The 17716-nt window shown below is 41.8% G+C and overlaps 1 protein-coding gene across 1 annotated transcript in view; it reads right to left on the bottom strand.

Moving 5' to 3' along the window:
- etv1 (ETS variant transcription factor 1) overlaps positions 1-17716 on the bottom strand; it is a 139041-nt gene that overhangs the window by 64166 nt on the left and 57159 nt on the right. The window contains exons 8-10 of the mRNA XM_048608512.1: positions 14460-14589; positions 8246-8434; positions 6293-6540 (exon numbers count right to left, since the gene is read on the bottom strand). Of these exons, the coding sequence (XP_048464469.1) occupies positions 6293-6540; positions 8246-8434; positions 14460-14589 (567 nt within the window). The remainder of the gene's footprint in view (positions 1-6292; positions 6541-8245; positions 8435-14459; positions 14590-17716) is intronic.

Here is a 17716-nt window from a genome sequence, read left to right as displayed (position 1 = left end):
AATCTTCTGCCCGCGCTCGTCACAGCTCAATGCAGTAGCTCTGATCTCCTGGAAGTTTAACACACAGGTACCTGGTAGGTCTCAAACAGAACATTCACCTGCAGACAGTTGAGAGAGGCTTCTGAGGATGAGACAAAGGCTCCAAATGTTTAAAAGGCAAGTCTTACTGATCTTAAGTAGCTTGATTATCTTGAACAAAAACCCTCTGTCTCTTTGGGAGTTTCAAAAATACTTATTTATAAGGCTGTTTTGTGTGTTCCCTCAGCAGAGTAACATGTGCCCAGTCAAATTTCCAAACCGTAGTGAAGGCAACCGCCATTGCTCCTCCATTGCTAAACCTTGCGTCTCTCTGAAGCAAATGATCATAATTAGTGATGGCATTTATGCTACATCATTTGGGTGGCACCAGGGTACCCAACCTCAAACTCTAACTGCTGGTTAGAACCAGTGCTAACAAATTTTACGTGACGGGGCCTAAAATGTGAGCAGGGCCCTCACTTCAATATCAAAATGGACTGGTCATGTCCACCTACAAAACCTCCTGATGAGCAGTGCAGAGGCCCAATGGAATAAGCTATAAATGTGTAATTGTTTTGCCTGTTGTACAGTCAAATGATCGACGCTAGATTTATAAAGGAGTTCATGAATAGACTGACAGAGCCACTGCCCAACTCTCCAGCGGTACACCCGGGGCACTGGTTCTGTGAGCCTACACATGAGATTGAATACTGATAGACAGGGTAAAATAACAATGCAGATGCCCTGTCAAGGCTGCCACTACCAGAGGATAAAGATGTTTCCAACTCTAGCCGGAATACTTTTCCCAGGATGATAAGGGGCCAGTGTCAATAATTCAGGTGCTGGATGCTACTTGAAACAATGCAAGCACAGTTACAACATTTAAAAGAAATTTGGATACATACATGAATAGGAAAGGTTTAGAGGGATATGGGCCAAATGCAGGCAAGTGGGACTAGTTTACTTTGGGAAACTTGGTCAGCATGGACAATTTGGACTGAAGAGTCTGTTTTGGTGCTGTATAACTCTATGTATATAATTACTTCTGTGCTTTAATTTCTGCAATTCCAAGATTGAAGTAGAAGCGTTGAAAGTGAAAATGGAATAATTCTGTCTGAAGTTTAGAAAAGGTGCTGGAACAGGATCCTCTGGCGTGAATTACACTAAAAGCAGCAGATTTACCACTTTTAACTTTGTGTGACTATGGGAGTTACTTTCAACATCAGCAGGGCTGGCAAACTAGCCGTATTGAATCAGTCATTCAGTACACAATGTACAACGTATCCTTTCCCAATGAAATCTATTCTCTCCATTTTTTACCATCACCAAAGCCAAAAGTTCTCCATGACATATCAATTTTCACTTAGATAAAGTGGCTTCATTTCAATTCAACAATCTATTGATGAGTTTGCTGATTCAGAGCACTTGTAAAACCTCTCCCATTTTCTTTAGCCAGCAAATAGCTTTTGTTTTCCCTTGACAGTAAAGAAAGAGAACATTTATCTTTCAATGCCTTCCCTGTGCAACAGCACAATTTTATTATGGAGACAGTGCAAACACACTGATAGTTCATGATTAAGAAAATGAAATCAGTCTCTGGAGTTCAAAGACATCAATAAGAACTAGGAGCAGGCAATTCAGCCCTTTGAGCTTACTTTGCCATTTGAAACAATCATGGCTGATCTCATCTTGACCTCAACCCCACACTCATGCCTACTCTCCATAACCATTCAGCCATGTTACTCATTAAAAATCGGTCTGCCTCCACCTTAAATTTACTCAATGTCCCAGCATGCATCAGGCTCAGGGCTAGTGAATTCCACAGATTAGTAACAGGATTCCATCATCTGTAGTATATCACCAGTGGAGTTCAACCTGTTGTAACACAAATGGGAAGGAATGGCCAACTGTTTTGTTTTTTGTTGTTGCAATCGCTCCTCAAATTACCTGAAAAATATTCCCTCATAGATTCACAAGGTCATTTTGGAATGGTAACATGTAAATTTTGAAAGACGTCCAAATCACTGTTAGGATAAGGAGGAAGAATCTAGTTGATGTTGTTCCCCAGTGCTTTATCCTTTTACAACATCTAAGCAATTCCTACTTGCTTACTCAACCTGTTTATGAGCATTAATATCATCATTAGATGTCACAATGTAGAACAGTTTTAGGCTTCAGGCCTGATCCTAACAAACATAGGACATTTCCAAATTGAGGGTGGGCGCCACTGAATTAAAAGCCTGGGTAAATGTGAATGTTAGATATAACCTTACATTATGATATGATTTGGAGCCACTTTAGTCCATGTTGCTAATCAGAGTAGGTTATTCTAATGTGATAGATACAGTTTTCTCTGGTCTTTGTTTGAATTGCACTTGGCATTTGAAACATTCCGATTGTAATTCAGACAAAATTAATATCTCTGGAAGTTGAATTCAGACCTAACATCCACAATTTTGTTTTGATTTTTGTTTCCTCTAGTTCTATTTCATTTTCATAGAAACATATAGAAGTCTGGAAAGCAAAGAAAGCCATTCACCCAACTAGTGTCAGCATTTGCCATCCACATGTACAAACAGTCCTAATTACCTTGTTCCTATATCCGATCATCTTTCCTTTTGCTGCCTCCGCAATCTAATGCTGACTGTTATATCATCTTTACTGTTTCCCTTTTTAGTTAGGTCTTAAACCTCATGTTCACTACTCCCACAATATCCATATTCAGTTAAGTCTCTTCCCATTACCATGAGTCAGCAGCTTAAATTGATCTCTTTCTATATGTGGATCAGTAACTGATCACTGGGATGTAAGAACCAAAATCCTAATATTATGTGAAACAACTCCTTCTACGGTAAATCCAAATTGTCCACCATGCCTTTTAGGCCTCCTACCTAAATCGTTCTAATATCTCTTTTTAAGGAGGTAATTATTTGACAAGGTTGTTCCCTGATAATGCTTGTCAAATATAAACTGACTGAACAATTAACTGCTATGGATTGGCATGCAATCATTTTGCAACCGTATGCAAATGAAGAGGAAACGAGGAAAAGATTTTTTAATTTTCTGGCCCACATATGACAGTTTATTTTTTCTCAATCCTCTGACAAATATGTACTGGCCAGCTTGGTATGGGAAGGGAAGCAAACGCAAATGTCAGAAATTTGGTTGTTGCAAAAAAGAGATTGCTAAGTACTTCATTGTGACCTTGTAAATGAATTCCCTGCATTACCATGTGGGGCTGCTCTTGTTCCCTTTATGTAGCTTGCATCAGAAACTTAAAAGGTACTCACAATGGTGTGTGGCTAGAAGAAATATTTGAATGGAATTCAGACCAGTCAGCGCCTGTTATCTCTGCACAATGTGAATGGGACATCCTCATTTGCTACATATTAATTGTGCACAAAGGCAGAAGAATGGTATCAGTTTACGCTGGGCATGCCTGTTGCAGTGATGATTGTATCAAGTAATCTGGCGAAGGAAACAGCTGCTAGAATTGTACACCCTGCCCAGTCTAACTGGGAATTCTAGTCTTTCCCTTCACTCCATTTTATGAATGAAACTCAATGCTGCCTAGCTCCATTCATGCCTGAGTTCAGCTTATGTGCAGAGGCCCCAGGGGGATAGATTGAATCAATCACTCTTGAGCAAAGTTGACATGATCGGGCTAATGTGGCTTCAGCCTTCAATTACTGGTTTAGGAAGACAGCCAGAGTCCATTTGACCTCATAACACTGTAATAGGAGTACAAATCCGGATTACACTGTTGACATGTGTTGAACTCAGAAAGCTGTTGACTGCTGCTGAAATTCTATGACTTTTGACCACTTAAGCGGACAGTGCAACATAAAAAGTCCTTGTGTACATTAATTCTGAGGGTCTACTTCACAGGAATACATTCTTTAATGTACAAATAGAAATACAAAGCACTCTCATCACTGCAACAACAAATTCCCGCAAAAACTGAGGTACTACAATACAGGCTAACACTGAAATTAATGTCAAATTTGTTCGTCTTTGAAATCCAATCATTTTAAAATATTTTCCACAAATACATACAAACACCACAAATGCATGTTTATTTCATCTAGTTTTTCTTCCTGAATGTGCACAAATACAATATCCATGACTACATTCACTTCAGAATTTGGGATTCATTTTACTTTTATGCTAACACAGAGAACAGCATACCACCACAGCCAATACATTTGGTAACATTTTATATTAAAATTCAGTGTCATTTGCAGTGTTACACCAGAGTGAATCAAGATTTTAACCAGGTCACAGTTGTTTTATGGCAGGACGTTTGCTCTTCATATATTGATATCTTAACCAGAATATTCAGGGTATGGCTTGGTTGTTTGACTTGCCAGAATGGGTCATCTATGGATCTACTAGGCACAGAGAAAGATAAAGCTGGGGTGAAAATGAGGCTACATGCCAGATTATTGTTGGATTCAATGGGCATGTTGTGTTAAAAAGAAAGACATCTGTTGGAGTTGAGGCTTAGCTTAATAAGGAGAGCACTATGTGGACCTGTTGCATACTGACAGGGTAAATGTATTTGGGGCCTGAGGTACAACCTGAGACTCTGAGTCAAGATGTAGCACAGAGAGCTGTAGTGAAGGCATTCAGTATGGGAACAAGAAGACTGAGCAAGCAATTAGGACAGGAGTGGATGTTGTTCATTACAGAAGGATAGCTGTAACATGATAGGCACTGTATTAGCTGTGAACAATGAAAAGACATTAGTGGAGAATAACAACTGATGGAAAGTTGCTCCCAGGATCAATGACAAAAGCTGATTAAGTGATCACAAGGACCAATCAAATTGTGCACTAAAAGAGATTTGTCTTAAATTATGCATCCAATGAGACTGCACTCATGGAAGTGCACATTTTCAAAACTGGCCCTTATAGATCATAATTTAAACACTATTTCAAAACATTATTTAACGTAACATATTATTTGGCAATGAGCAAATACAGCGCAGGAATGTAAAAGGTGCACATAATTAAGACTTTGTTCCAATATTGCACCATCAGCACATATCAGCAGCACAACACAGAAAAATTACTTGCAAATTGAGAAAACCACACAATAATGATCTAAAATCTAAATGAATGAGTAATGGCTCAGTGGTGGCACTCTCTTCTCTGAATCAGGAGCAAATGGACTCAAGCTCCAATCCAACAAGTTGTGCAAATATTTCAGCCAAACACCTCATTCAGCATAATATTGAGAAAGATGCTATATTTTTGATGGCAAATTTACCAAGCCCACTGCTCTCTTTAGAAAGATGTAAAAGATCCCCACATTATTTGAAGAACAGTAGAGATGTTCCGCAGATGTTGCAGTAATATTTAACCAAACAACTCCCTCAAAAAAAAATTGATACATCTCACAGCAGTTTATGGGGACCTGATGTTGCAACAGTGACTATTTTATTTTCTCCAAGTTATATGAGCAACTGAACTTCAATTAAGTTGCTCATTAGCTACAAAGCACTTAGGGATATCATGGTTGTGAAAGGCATTATGTATATGTGGTTCCTTTTTGATTTGTCTTTAAAGCACTGCTGTAAGTGAAGCAAATCCACACAATCACGATTTCACACTTCAGTGGGGTTAAATTAACTCCCCAACAACTAGCTTTGACTAACAAATATAAAGAATAAAGTGTTATACAGAAGCGATGTCAGAAAAATATGATGATGTGATTTGTAATATATGATAGGCAGATTAAAGGATGGATAAATGCATTCATGCATATATAGATATATGTATATTTAAGCTTAGGTTCGAATTAATCATTAATGTCAAATTAATGACACAGATTGTATACAGTAGTTTTTTTTTAATTCTTACTTTAGGGTTAGGATTAGGTGACCTTAAGGAGTTATTTTATTAAGCAAGAACAACAGTTATTAAAGATAAAGGATTGGGAAAAAATAGAGAAGGGCAAGGCCATCACACAACTGTGGTAATGCAACCACTCATAATGATGAATGGGTTTATCTTTAATAACCACAATGTCTCCGGCCACTTCCACACAGGGAGGACTGGAAATGTGAACCCAAAGCACTTTTCTAATGCAAGTACATCAGATAATGCATTCAGGCTGAGGCTCCACAGGGGCTGAGAATGACCAGTCGCCATCCCTTCAGTGTAACAGTAGAAGCCAGTTATTCAATAAGCTGCAGCTGAAGATTATTTGTTTCATTGATGCGACTAACTTGGATCTTATTTTGTACATTTGTATTCCCAAGATCACTAACCTGAATCATATGCGTAATCTCGTGGTTCTTGCTTAATCATCATCGGCTGCGGAAAACTCTGGTTTGTTGGCCCACTAATCATGGTGGCATGTTCATAGACTGGATCATGATATTCCTGTTTGAAGCCCTGAGGGGGAAAAGGGATGTTGGGCTCAGACAATTGCCTCTGGTACATCGGACGACCTTCCCTGGGCAGCCCATGAGGAGGTGGGAACGAATGGCACGGCTCTGAAAGCTGACGCCGGAATCTGAAAGTGATACAGAGTAGGAAAGTTGAGTGAAAAATTCAAGTATGCTTCATCATTGTCCTTAATAATCCAGCATTGATATAGGTTGCAAAAACTGAACACCACAGTAAAGACCAATTACATTCGAGGACAAAGGATTTAAGTTAAAAGTAAAAATCAGGGGCTTAGTTTGAGACACCACAACAGAGCTAAGGAATTAACTTGAGTTTTATAACAGGAGAGGAGGTGCACATTCTTGACAACAATGACAAACCTATGGTGTTTTATACACGTACATCTTTAAGTGTATATCTACAAGACTAGAAGGAGGGCACTAGGGTTCCATATGATATAACATTCATTCTGTAACTTTGTGCAGGACAAATTACTTTCTTAGGGAATACAGTGTGATAATATCCAAATGTATGTTGCAACAAACTTGTGAGCAACAGATTTGCTGCTGGATAGATCCCCATCAAAAGGAGGCATACTGGAAGCTCAAGTGACCTATAACCATTTTATTGAATTCTGAAGGAACTGTAGATGCTGAAAAAGCTATTTATATATGGAGAAAGAGAATTGAAGGCTACAGGGATTGTGGTAACATTGCTTCATTTTACAACAACGTCAGAGAAAACAAAGTGTTCCTTAAAATAAGAGCACACCAGTGGGCTGAGGGGGAGCTACTCATCAGTGAATAATTACATTAGATTTAATAGGCAAATAACCTTTTCTCACTCCAAATTTTGTTTCATTCTTGAATAATAAACAGTAAGTTACGGTATAATAAACTCATGGTAATTACATTACTGGCATTCATTGTTCAGCATTAATGTCATCACACATCAATGACACAACAGTATACTTTGACAGTGTTGATATTGAGAGCTTCTGCCAGGATGAGCAAGGACACAAAGCAGATTGAAGCTGTCACAGAGGTGACTTCATGAATCGCACTCTCAGCACAGAACCTCTCACACCAGAAACAATTATTGGGAGTCCAAAAAGGATACTCTCATTAAATATGTAAAAAAGTGACAGTTCTATGGATTCACTCAAGGTTGGAATATATTCTTGATACGAAGTATAAACAGCTCCAGATTTGCCTTGCAGTTTTTTGGCTTCATCTGAATTCCTCAAACTCCCACTTTACAATCATTCCCACATAACCATCATTCACTTGTATTTGAGAGAACTAGTAAAATCTAATAATAAGAATGCACGAAGATGCCATATATTTTAATGATGAATACTCGGCAGTGAACTTACCAAGGACCTGAAAAACCTGAGGGTGGAACTAGCCTTGGGCCATGACTTTGAACAGGCAGAAGTGAACCCTTAGTCAGCTTTACTTCCCATTTGCTCCTCCTTTCCATTGAATTTAGTGAAAAAAAAACCCTCAGGGTGTTAAGCAGGCCACGAATTCACCGTTACCCATTTGTACTACTACCCTGAAAGCTATTTCACTGCCGGTATATAAACCCAGTGCAGTTTTAGGTCCATTTACTTTTGGGTTGTCAACAGCTTCAAATGCAGGCAGCAGTCATCCCACACCAATATGTGTGACGATGCTCCCACAAGAAAAGAATTAACATAGAATGCCCACTGACTGTATACTCAGGACTCACATATCTCCAGCTGGATTTGGAAGATACTGATGGATGGACTCAGCAAACACTTATCATATCTAAATCAATAAAGGAAATAACTAAGTGTACTTGCTGACCTAGGATCCATTGGATAGGCATTCTCTGGAATGGGCTGGGTGGTAGGCAGATGAGCTGGAAAACTCCGGTCCGGTTTGGGAGTTGCTGCAGGATTAGGTGAGCCATGGTGCAAAGGGGAGACTGGTGTGCTGGATGGGGTTGGCGGGTTAGAGGGTTTCAATCCTGCGGGTGGCTTCTGATCGTAGGCACTACAGAAACATAAACAAGCCCACAAACAAATCGAAAGATTAGAAAATAAAATGTGCTTTCCTCTATGGCAAATGTCTGAAGAAAGCAACCTGTAATATCAAATGATCGTCTTAACCTGGTTTGGGCTCTGAATGGGATATCGGGAGAAGGGCTTACATACATCACTTTCCTCACACACTTAAATGCAAGGGGAAGCCAGTCCCTTTACAGGATAACTCCTTATATGAAACCTCCCATTTGCCAATTTGTTTTAAGCATTCAAAAGGAATACATGCATGTCAGCAGGCCTGCCTGGAAATCTGATACTGAAATTTTTGCCCACACCAATAGGCTTCCTTTACAGCACTACTTGGTAGGATGGCAAAAGTACGTTGATGCGTTGAAACACATTAATGTGCAAACAAAATCAGTCAGGGAGTTCTGAAGACTGACAGTCTGGGAAATCCAAGGAAAGTTCGAATGCTTGCTGATATCAGATACAGACATGCAGCCTCTTTTACAATGGCAGCAGCATCGATTCGGAGTTGGAAGTTTGCTAATATGAAAGATTGACTGCTTCATTACCTCTCCTCTCAGATCTTTAATAGAAGACGGCACCATTCACTCTTTGATAATATCATAAAATGGCGGAAAGCCTTTCTGAACCAAAATTACTGCAAAAGCTTGCATTATCTAAGATTTAGACTTGGCTCAGTGGCTTTAAACCTGCCTCCTGAATCCAGATTCCAGCCTGAAGAACCTTCAAAGCTGAGCACCTCTCTACCAACCTCACCCCCAATCCCTCACCCTCCCCAGTTTCTGATCCACCACGAGGCTTCTGATCATCTAGAATCATAGAACACTTACAGTACAGAAACAGGCCATCACCCCTCCCCATAATCCCGCATGGGGTTTTAACCATGGCTAAATTGCACATCCCTGGATACTACGGGGAAATTTTTCATTAGTTTGGCCAATCCACCTAACCTGCACATCATGCGGCTGTGAGAGGAAACCTTAAAGCCCCAAAACTCTGATTCTCTTCCAAGGAATCTGCCAAGGATGTGCAGGAGGTGAAAATTCTCACGCAAGTCACTCTGACATGGAAAAAAAACAGAATGATGGTATAACATGGCAGGGAGCATGCTCTGAAGTTTGCAGAACTGTAGTAGGGTACTCAGTGGAGGTAATGGAAGAGATGGCAGATAGCTTGTGTCTGCCAAGGTGGAAAGTAGGCCATCCTGACATAACAGTCAAAAGGCAGCGTGAACAGATAGCCACGGGGACTGGAGTAGGGGGTTTGATGGTAGTTCAATGCCAGGGGTCAAACTCTGAGAAGCTGGATATGGTGCTACATTAAGTTCAATGACCACATAAGTATTCGATGAAATTGAATGCTTCTTCAAATGCCATTTCACACCAACATTTCACACTAGTTTCGACAACTGTTCAAAGTATCAGAACCCTGTCCGTCACAAACATAACAACAATCAGGATTCTCGTTTAACAATCCCAGAGGCACCACACGTTCACACACTTCATACAGCTGCAAGACTCTCATTCATACCTAATGCATTGCATGGATTGTCAGTTATTCAACCATAACTGCCACACCTCACAAACAACTGCACAACACTCACTGACACATCTGCCATTCTCTCTCAGGATAAAGTAGCGCATAACTGGAGGTAGCAGGAGTGAACTGGAATGGGACAAACACAGCCGCATGTCCTTATCCACATGAATACACAGTGCTTGCAATGACTGGAGCACAATGTCTGAGGCCATGACCAGAGGTGACACAACTCACTTACAAGGACAATATCCATATCTCCTCATTCCCCTTCTCACACCCATTTCATTCTCATTTCACAATCCCCTCTGATTCACAGGCTTGAGATATTGTAAAATGACAACTTTATCATTGTGTTTTTCTTCTTTCAGATATCCAAGAACTGCCCCATGGTAGCCAAGAGTATACTCAGCTCTGTCACTCAATGCAATGTGTAATTTATTGTGTAATTTAGAGGATCACAAGAAAAGCAATGCAATAACCTGGTCGAACATCGATCACAGGTCACATGAAGCCCAATAGGGGAAAATGGCAAAGGTATCAGCTCAATACAGAGTGAAGTTACACACAAGATCTGCTGCCTAGAACTCTTATAAAGTACGTGGATGCAGTGGACTACAGAAGAAAGCTGGTCCGTATGCAGAATGAAATGCTTGGTGCATTGGCTGGCCTGATAAAAAGCCTGCTCTCGCTATCAAGGAACATAAAGGAACACAGCACCAACTTGGTGCAGTGTTTTACCCAGAGCATGCAGCCCTCCCTTTCCAACATGGAAGAGGTGGCTGAATCCATGGACCTAACCATGGTGTAGCATCTGTTGGCCAATGTCTCTGCTTTCTTAGAAACATAAGCAGAGAGCAATCAATATTGGAGTAATTTAGTGCATGCTCAGTCTGAAGTCATGTCGTGCAGCAATCTGTCCTCCAACAGATTACTGAGGCACCATCCCAGGAGAATGGCAATGATTTCATAGTGCATGAACTTGCTATATTCTGTTTAGGATGATCATTTTTGTTCTCCTACGGTTATCAGTCTGCGAGTGCTCTCAGTATTGCTTGTCAACCAGTCAGACCGCTGTTGCCATGACAAATTTCTGCATTCTGATACAGGGCCTTCGAGGCTGACAGCTGCTTAAAGGTTTGCGGCCTAACCGTCTGCAGTCTCCCTCAATAAAAAATAAACAGCATTGCACGAGTCAGGCTACAGCCACTGGGTTAACACCGCACAGGAGCACTGGAACAGGCAATGGCACCAGAAAGATGGCATTAAGGAAATTTTAAAAAGTGGTTAGTTGGCTTTGCATGGAATATGGAATGCTGTCATTGATAAATTTGGCTGGAAATGTTTACTTTGTGTTTGCTTTTATTTTTGTGTTGTGTCCAAATGAAGGGATTGCTAAATTAGGAAATGGGATTGTATCATAATTCATAGAATAGAATCCCTACAGTGTGGAAGCGCACCATTTGGCTCGTCAGATCCATACCGGTCCTCTGAAGAGCATCCCACTTCCCTATCCTATCCGTGTAACCCTGCATTTCCCACGGCTAATCCACCTAGCCTGCATATCCCTTGACCCGATGGGCAATTTAGCATGGCCGATCAATCTCACTTGCACATCTTTGGACTGCGCAAAGAAAGGAGCACCAGGCAGAAATCCACACAGACAGAGGAAGAATGTACAAATTCCACACAGACAGTCAACCAAGGGGGGACCTGAAACCCTGGTCTCTGGTGCTGTGAGGCAGCAGTGCTAACCATTGAGCCACCATGTCACCCCAGTGTTCACTGGCATCCTCGTAAGATAACCTGCTCACAAATAGCACCCACCAGGAAAGGTTTTATGAGGTTGCCTCCTCTTTCTCCTCCTTATTCTTCTGCTGCTCCTCAGCTGTTCTTGCCTGTCATCAAGAGTTGTGTCCTCATAATGATGTCGTAATAACATGCAATGGATAACCACAGACTTGAAATCTGTTCCACTGAACACTGCACTGCTCCTGCAGACTAGTTCAGGCAGCAAATACTTTATTTAAACAACTCAATGATCTGAGTTATCATATTTGATGTTGGCAACACCATTTTCATTGCTTGCATGCTGCCCACGTGTGGTCATGTATCGGAATCATGAGCTGTTCGCTCAGTTGCAGGTCCTTGCCAGCCAGTTGCCACCTTTTGGTTTGCTACAGTGCCTCAAAGACAGATGGCACAGCTGACCCACAGAGAATGAAAGGATCCTGGGCATGGTTCACTATTAATGGTCTCGCACCAGATGGACATTGAGGGAGTGGAATCCTATGCAGTTGTTTCACCTTTCAGAATTGACATGCAGCATCAGTACAATGATGGAAATGCAGTCAATGGTAGTCTGCATCACGTGGATTATCTACAATTCTAGTGAAGCCACAATGTGCTGTCTGTACTTGTCTCTGTCAAGTGACAATGAACTATTATCAGCACTCCGAATACAGAGCCTTAGTAAGCTCTTTTCTGCATTAGTGGGCTATTGCAAATGTTTCCAGCTTCAGCCTAGAAGGTGCCTTCTGCAGAAAAGTTCATGGTCACTGTCACCTTCACAATTAGTAGTAATGTGATCTTTACCTACAATAACGTTTTATTTATGACTGCAGCTGGCAGCAGTTTTCTGTGTGGACCCATTTACTTCAGTGCACACACATTGTTCCTCACTGAGGTTCAGATGGGAGAAACACTCCCTCAACATCATGGTGGATATGGCCTCCTGCTGAGAGACCTTCTTCCAAACCCTTCCTCACTCTTCCTGCAGCTTGCCCCTCTCTGTGTGACTTCTTGTCATTCTCCCAGTCATGCTGCATTCCAAGTGGAATACCCCGTTCTATAGGTAATTGGTTTGTGCAGAATCCTTGGAATCAGGACAAAGTTGTGCAGTGCCTGCCAAACCATTTCAGGTAGGTTTTAACAACTTTACAAAGCTCTAGAAAATACTTGTATAATAATCAGCAATTAACTTGTATACAGCTGATAATCCATTTAAACTCCATCGTTGAATGCATGTGCAAGCCATGTTGATTAAAGGCAGTGTTAACAGACTGCTCTGCTCCAACAATGTTCACAAGAAATCAGCTGATATCATGATCTACCCACTGCCCATAACGTGTGCACTACTGCTTCCTACCAATATATTTTTAGACACAATTTATACCAGAAGTAGTTCTGGTTGCACTGTTATAGGAACAATATTATTAAGCTAGAGAAATGAGATTTACCAGGATGCTGCTGAGTATGAAATGTTTGAGTTATAAAGAAAGGCTGGATAAGTTGGGACTTTGTTCACAGAAGTGTAGAAAGTTGAGAGGTGACGTTATAGAAATTTATAAAATCATGAGGGGTATAGATAGGGTTAATGGTAGGTGACTTTTCCCTAGGTTGGGGATTTCAAGACGAGGGGGTACACTTTTAAGGTGAGATGAGAGAGATTTAAAAAATACATGAGGGGCAAATTTTTATACAGAGGATGGTTCGCGTGTGGAATGAACTTCCTGAGGAAGAGGTGGATACAGGGACAGTTACAATGTTTAAAGGACACTTTGCTGAGTACACAAATAGGAAAGGTGTGGAGGGATATGGGCCAGGAGCAGGCGGGTGAGACCAGTTTAGTTTGGGATTGTGGACGGCATGGACTGGTTGGACCGAAGGGTCTGTTTCCATGCTGTATGGACTCCATGACTCCGTAAGTGTGTGCACGCACAGTGGATCCCATTTTGGGCATCTCTGGAAACTTTTGTCACCAAAACACCTGCTACAATGTGAAATCTCTGCTACAGTCTTTTTTAAAAACTTCTTACATATGCTGTAGCGAATGGTGCACATGTTCTTTTCGGGAGAACTTACTTGAATTCCACTGCTCTCATGTGTAGTTTTGTTTTGATGGTAAACTGAGAATATTTAACTCATACAAATACAATGGTGCACATTGTCTTGCAGTTTGTATGCAATATCCCCTTGTAAGAGATTAAAATGGCCTGAATAATAGATGGCAAACTAAGAAAAGACCTTAATTCCAGGACCATCATTAAAACTCTGCTAAATTAATGGATGTGACAAGTAAAATACAATTCATATAGCACATACTTTAAATCTATATAACTTGCTACATTGGGCCAAGCTGGGCAGGCCAGGAAAGTATCTATTCAGCTTGTGGATAAAAGTGGCACATAAACCTGGCTGAGCTATTTTTCACTATAGTAGGACACAACACTCTCCTATCAAGCCACATTATGGCAGATAGGTAATGAGCGTACTGGGATAAGAATGAGAAAATAGGGGCACGTATTAAAAAATAATGTGTATAATAACAAGCAGCCATTTCTATGACTAAAAGTAGAAAAGCATAATATTCAGGGAACTATTTTACCATTCAGGAGAATAAAATCATACATAACAGCCAGAAACACCAATAAATATGCAAGATTTATGTGTTTGCAACTGAAATATCTTACCTGACATTATACAGGCACTTTTCCCCATAACTAAACTTGAAAGGTTGCTCATGGCTGCAGGCAGTACTCAGCTCAGAACAGGGACTCTGTGGTTCCTTCTTGATTTTTAGAGGGAGGCCATGAAAAGCCACTAAAATGAGAGAGAGAAAAGAAAACAAATAGTGTGAAAAGGAGTGTCCTGTCAGATCTTAATAAGTTTTCAAACAGATCTGTAAGAGTACCATTTTCCTTCATTAAGCATTATTTGTACTTTGATATTGGAGACTTGAAGCTGGTGTTGTCATTTGCTGTTTAATGTATTTGGAACCCACTGCTTAACCCATGGCTTAATTGGACATGGTCAAGCCAGTGATAAAATGGACTAAGCTAACTGCTAAATATAGTCGCTCAATCTTTTTGGGGCAGCTCACCAATGAATAGCTAGGAAATCAAACGTTCATAATGATACAACTTTAAACCGTTATTGTACAAAGCAAAATAGTTTATTCTTCTCACAATTATAATCCTATGCAAACAATGCTGCCGAATGTTTCATTGCACAATATTTACAGTGCATTGTTTAAATAATCATGGTATTCCAATCCTTGTTGCTCAACAGGCAAAGTGTGTATATTTGGAACTAACAACAGTGCAGTTAAACAGCTGGTCTAGCTTGAGCATGCCTTTTATCTTAGTTAGACGAAGAAATCACACACACAAGTGTTTGCAGTTTATGTCATCTCACATACTCAACAATGTAATTTTAAAAAACTTAATTTATTTCACTGAATCTGGTGTGATTTATCGTTTGCACACATTTTACTTATTAAATAGCTATTTAATATAAATGAAGTTATTCAGTATTGACAAAGATCAGAGGTCATTGCTTTCACATTAAGTAGCAAATGATATATAAACACCTACTACACACCTGAAGGAAAGTCTTCAGTTAAAGCACAAAATACTCAATTATAAGTCAGGGAGCATTGATCTCGGTTGATGTCACTTCTCGCCCTAAGGCAAAGTATCAGTGGGTGCATTAAATTTTACATCAGGCCCCCACCCCCACCACCCCAAAAGGGCTAAAAACATCAGCAAGATGTGGGAAGAGAAAACCGTTATCTGAGAGTAGGAATAGACAACATAGAAAAGTAGTTGAGGAGGAAATGTCGATAAAATGTGGAACTGGAGGAGCACTGCAGGTCAGGCAGCATCAGAGGAGCAGGAAAGTCGATGTTTCGGGCCTGGGTCCTTCATCGGGACTCTATGGGTCAATGTACATCTGCGGGCATGCAAGGCTACAGGAAGCTGGGGGGATTATTGGCAGTAACCACTACTGTGTCCTCCACGAGGGAAGTGTGCAGGATCTCAGTCAATATCAGGAAGCTCAGGAGCTCAGGAAACAAGGAGGAAAGTTGGAGGCAACATTTGAATCGTGAGGTTTGGGTGGAAATGGACTGTTGGGGTAGTACGAGGTAAAAGAGAACACAAAGGCTCTGGAAAGGCTCCTGGTGAGGTGGTGGAACCTGGTCTTGATGACGTTTACCGTGAGCTACATTCTATGCCCTTATTTTCTGAGTTAGACACAACTCTAACCGGAAATGGCTGGAACAAAAACGGGTGAATGCATGGGATCTATGTCTACTGTACACTAGGATATTGAAATGTGCACTTGCAAAACTGCAGTTATATTTCATTTGCATCATATGCAGAGTGATCACACTCAAGGTACAAATACTGGTCAACTTGCATCATGTCATTTGTAATTAGATAAAATCCCTGGAGTGTGGGAACAGGTCATTCAGCCCAACAAGTCCACACCAACTCTCCGAGGAGCATCCTACCCAGACTCACTCCCCCTACTGAATCCCTGCAACCCCCATAGCTAATCCATCCAACGTACCCATCCCCAGACACTACGGAACAATTTAACATGGCCAATCAACCTGGCCTGCACATCTTTGGACTGTGGGAGGAAACTGGAGCACCGGAGGAAATCTATGCATACAAGGGGCGAATGTGCAAACTCCACACAGATAGTCACCTGAGACTGGAAGTGAACACAGGTCCCTGGCGCTGTGAGGCAGCAGTGCTAACCACTGAGCCACTGTGCTGCCCGTTGCTAGGATCCCGCAAATTGAACACTGGCACCTCAATGATGCAAAGATTACCAGTAATGATTTTAAAAGAGGCAAAAACTGACCAAAAGCAACCTCTCTCTCCTTCCTGGACCTCTCTGTCTCCATCTCTGGCAACCACCGAGAAACCGATATCCATTTCAAGCCCACCGACTCCCACAGCTACCTAGAATACACCTCCTCCCACCCACCCTCCTGCAAAAATGCCATCCCCTATTCCCAATTCCTTCGTCTCCACCGCATCTCTCCCAGAATGAGGCATTCCACTCCCATACATCTCGGATGTCCTCGTTTTTCAAGGACTGCAACTTCCCCCCCTCAGTGGTCGAGAATGCCCTAGACCGTGTCTCCCGCATTTCCCGCAACTCATCCCTCACACCCCCTTCTCGCAATAACAAGCAAAACAGAATCCCCCTCATCCTCACGTACCACCCCACCAACCTCCGGATCCAATGCATCATCCTCCGACACTTCCGCCATCTGCAATCTGACCCCACCACCAAAGACATTTTTCCCTCCCCACCCTTATCTGCTTTCCGGAGGGACCACTCTCTCCGTGACTCCCTTGTCCGCTCCACACTCCCCTCCAGCCCCACCACACCCAGCACTTTTCCCTGCAACCGCAGGAAGTGCTACACCTGCCCCTACACCTCCTCCCTCACCCCCATCCCAGGTCCCAAGAAGACTTTCCACATCAGCAGATGTTCACGTGCACATCTGCTAATGTGGTATACTGCATCCTGTTGTGGCCTCCTCTACATCGGGGAAACCAAGCGGAGGCTTGGGGACCGCTTTGCAGAACACGTACACTCAGTTCGCACTAAACAACTGCACCTCCCAGTCGCAAACCATTTCAACTCCCCCTCCCACTCCTCAGACGACATGTCCATCCTGGGCCTCCTGCAGTGCCACAACGATGCCACCCGAAGGTTGCAGGAACAGCAACTCATATTCCGCTTGGGAACCCTGCAGCCCAATGGTATCAATGTGGACTTCACAAGCTTCAAAATCTCCCCTCCCGCTACTGCATCCCAAAACCAGCCCAGCTTGTCCCCGCCTCCCTAACCTGTCCTTCCTCCCACCTATCCCCTCCTCCCACCTCAAGCCCCACCCCCATCTCCTACCTACTAACCTCATCCC

Source organism: Rhincodon typus, chromosome 2, assembly GCF_021869965.1.
Source record: "Rhincodon typus isolate 14 chromosome 2, sRhiTyp1.1, whole genome shotgun sequence".
Lineage (NCBI taxonomy): Eukaryota > Metazoa > Chordata > Chondrichthyes > Orectolobiformes > Rhincodontidae > Rhincodon > Rhincodon typus.
The sequence above is the reverse complement of the archived record's forward strand: the minus strand, read 5'-3'. Positions and strand labels throughout refer to the sequence as shown.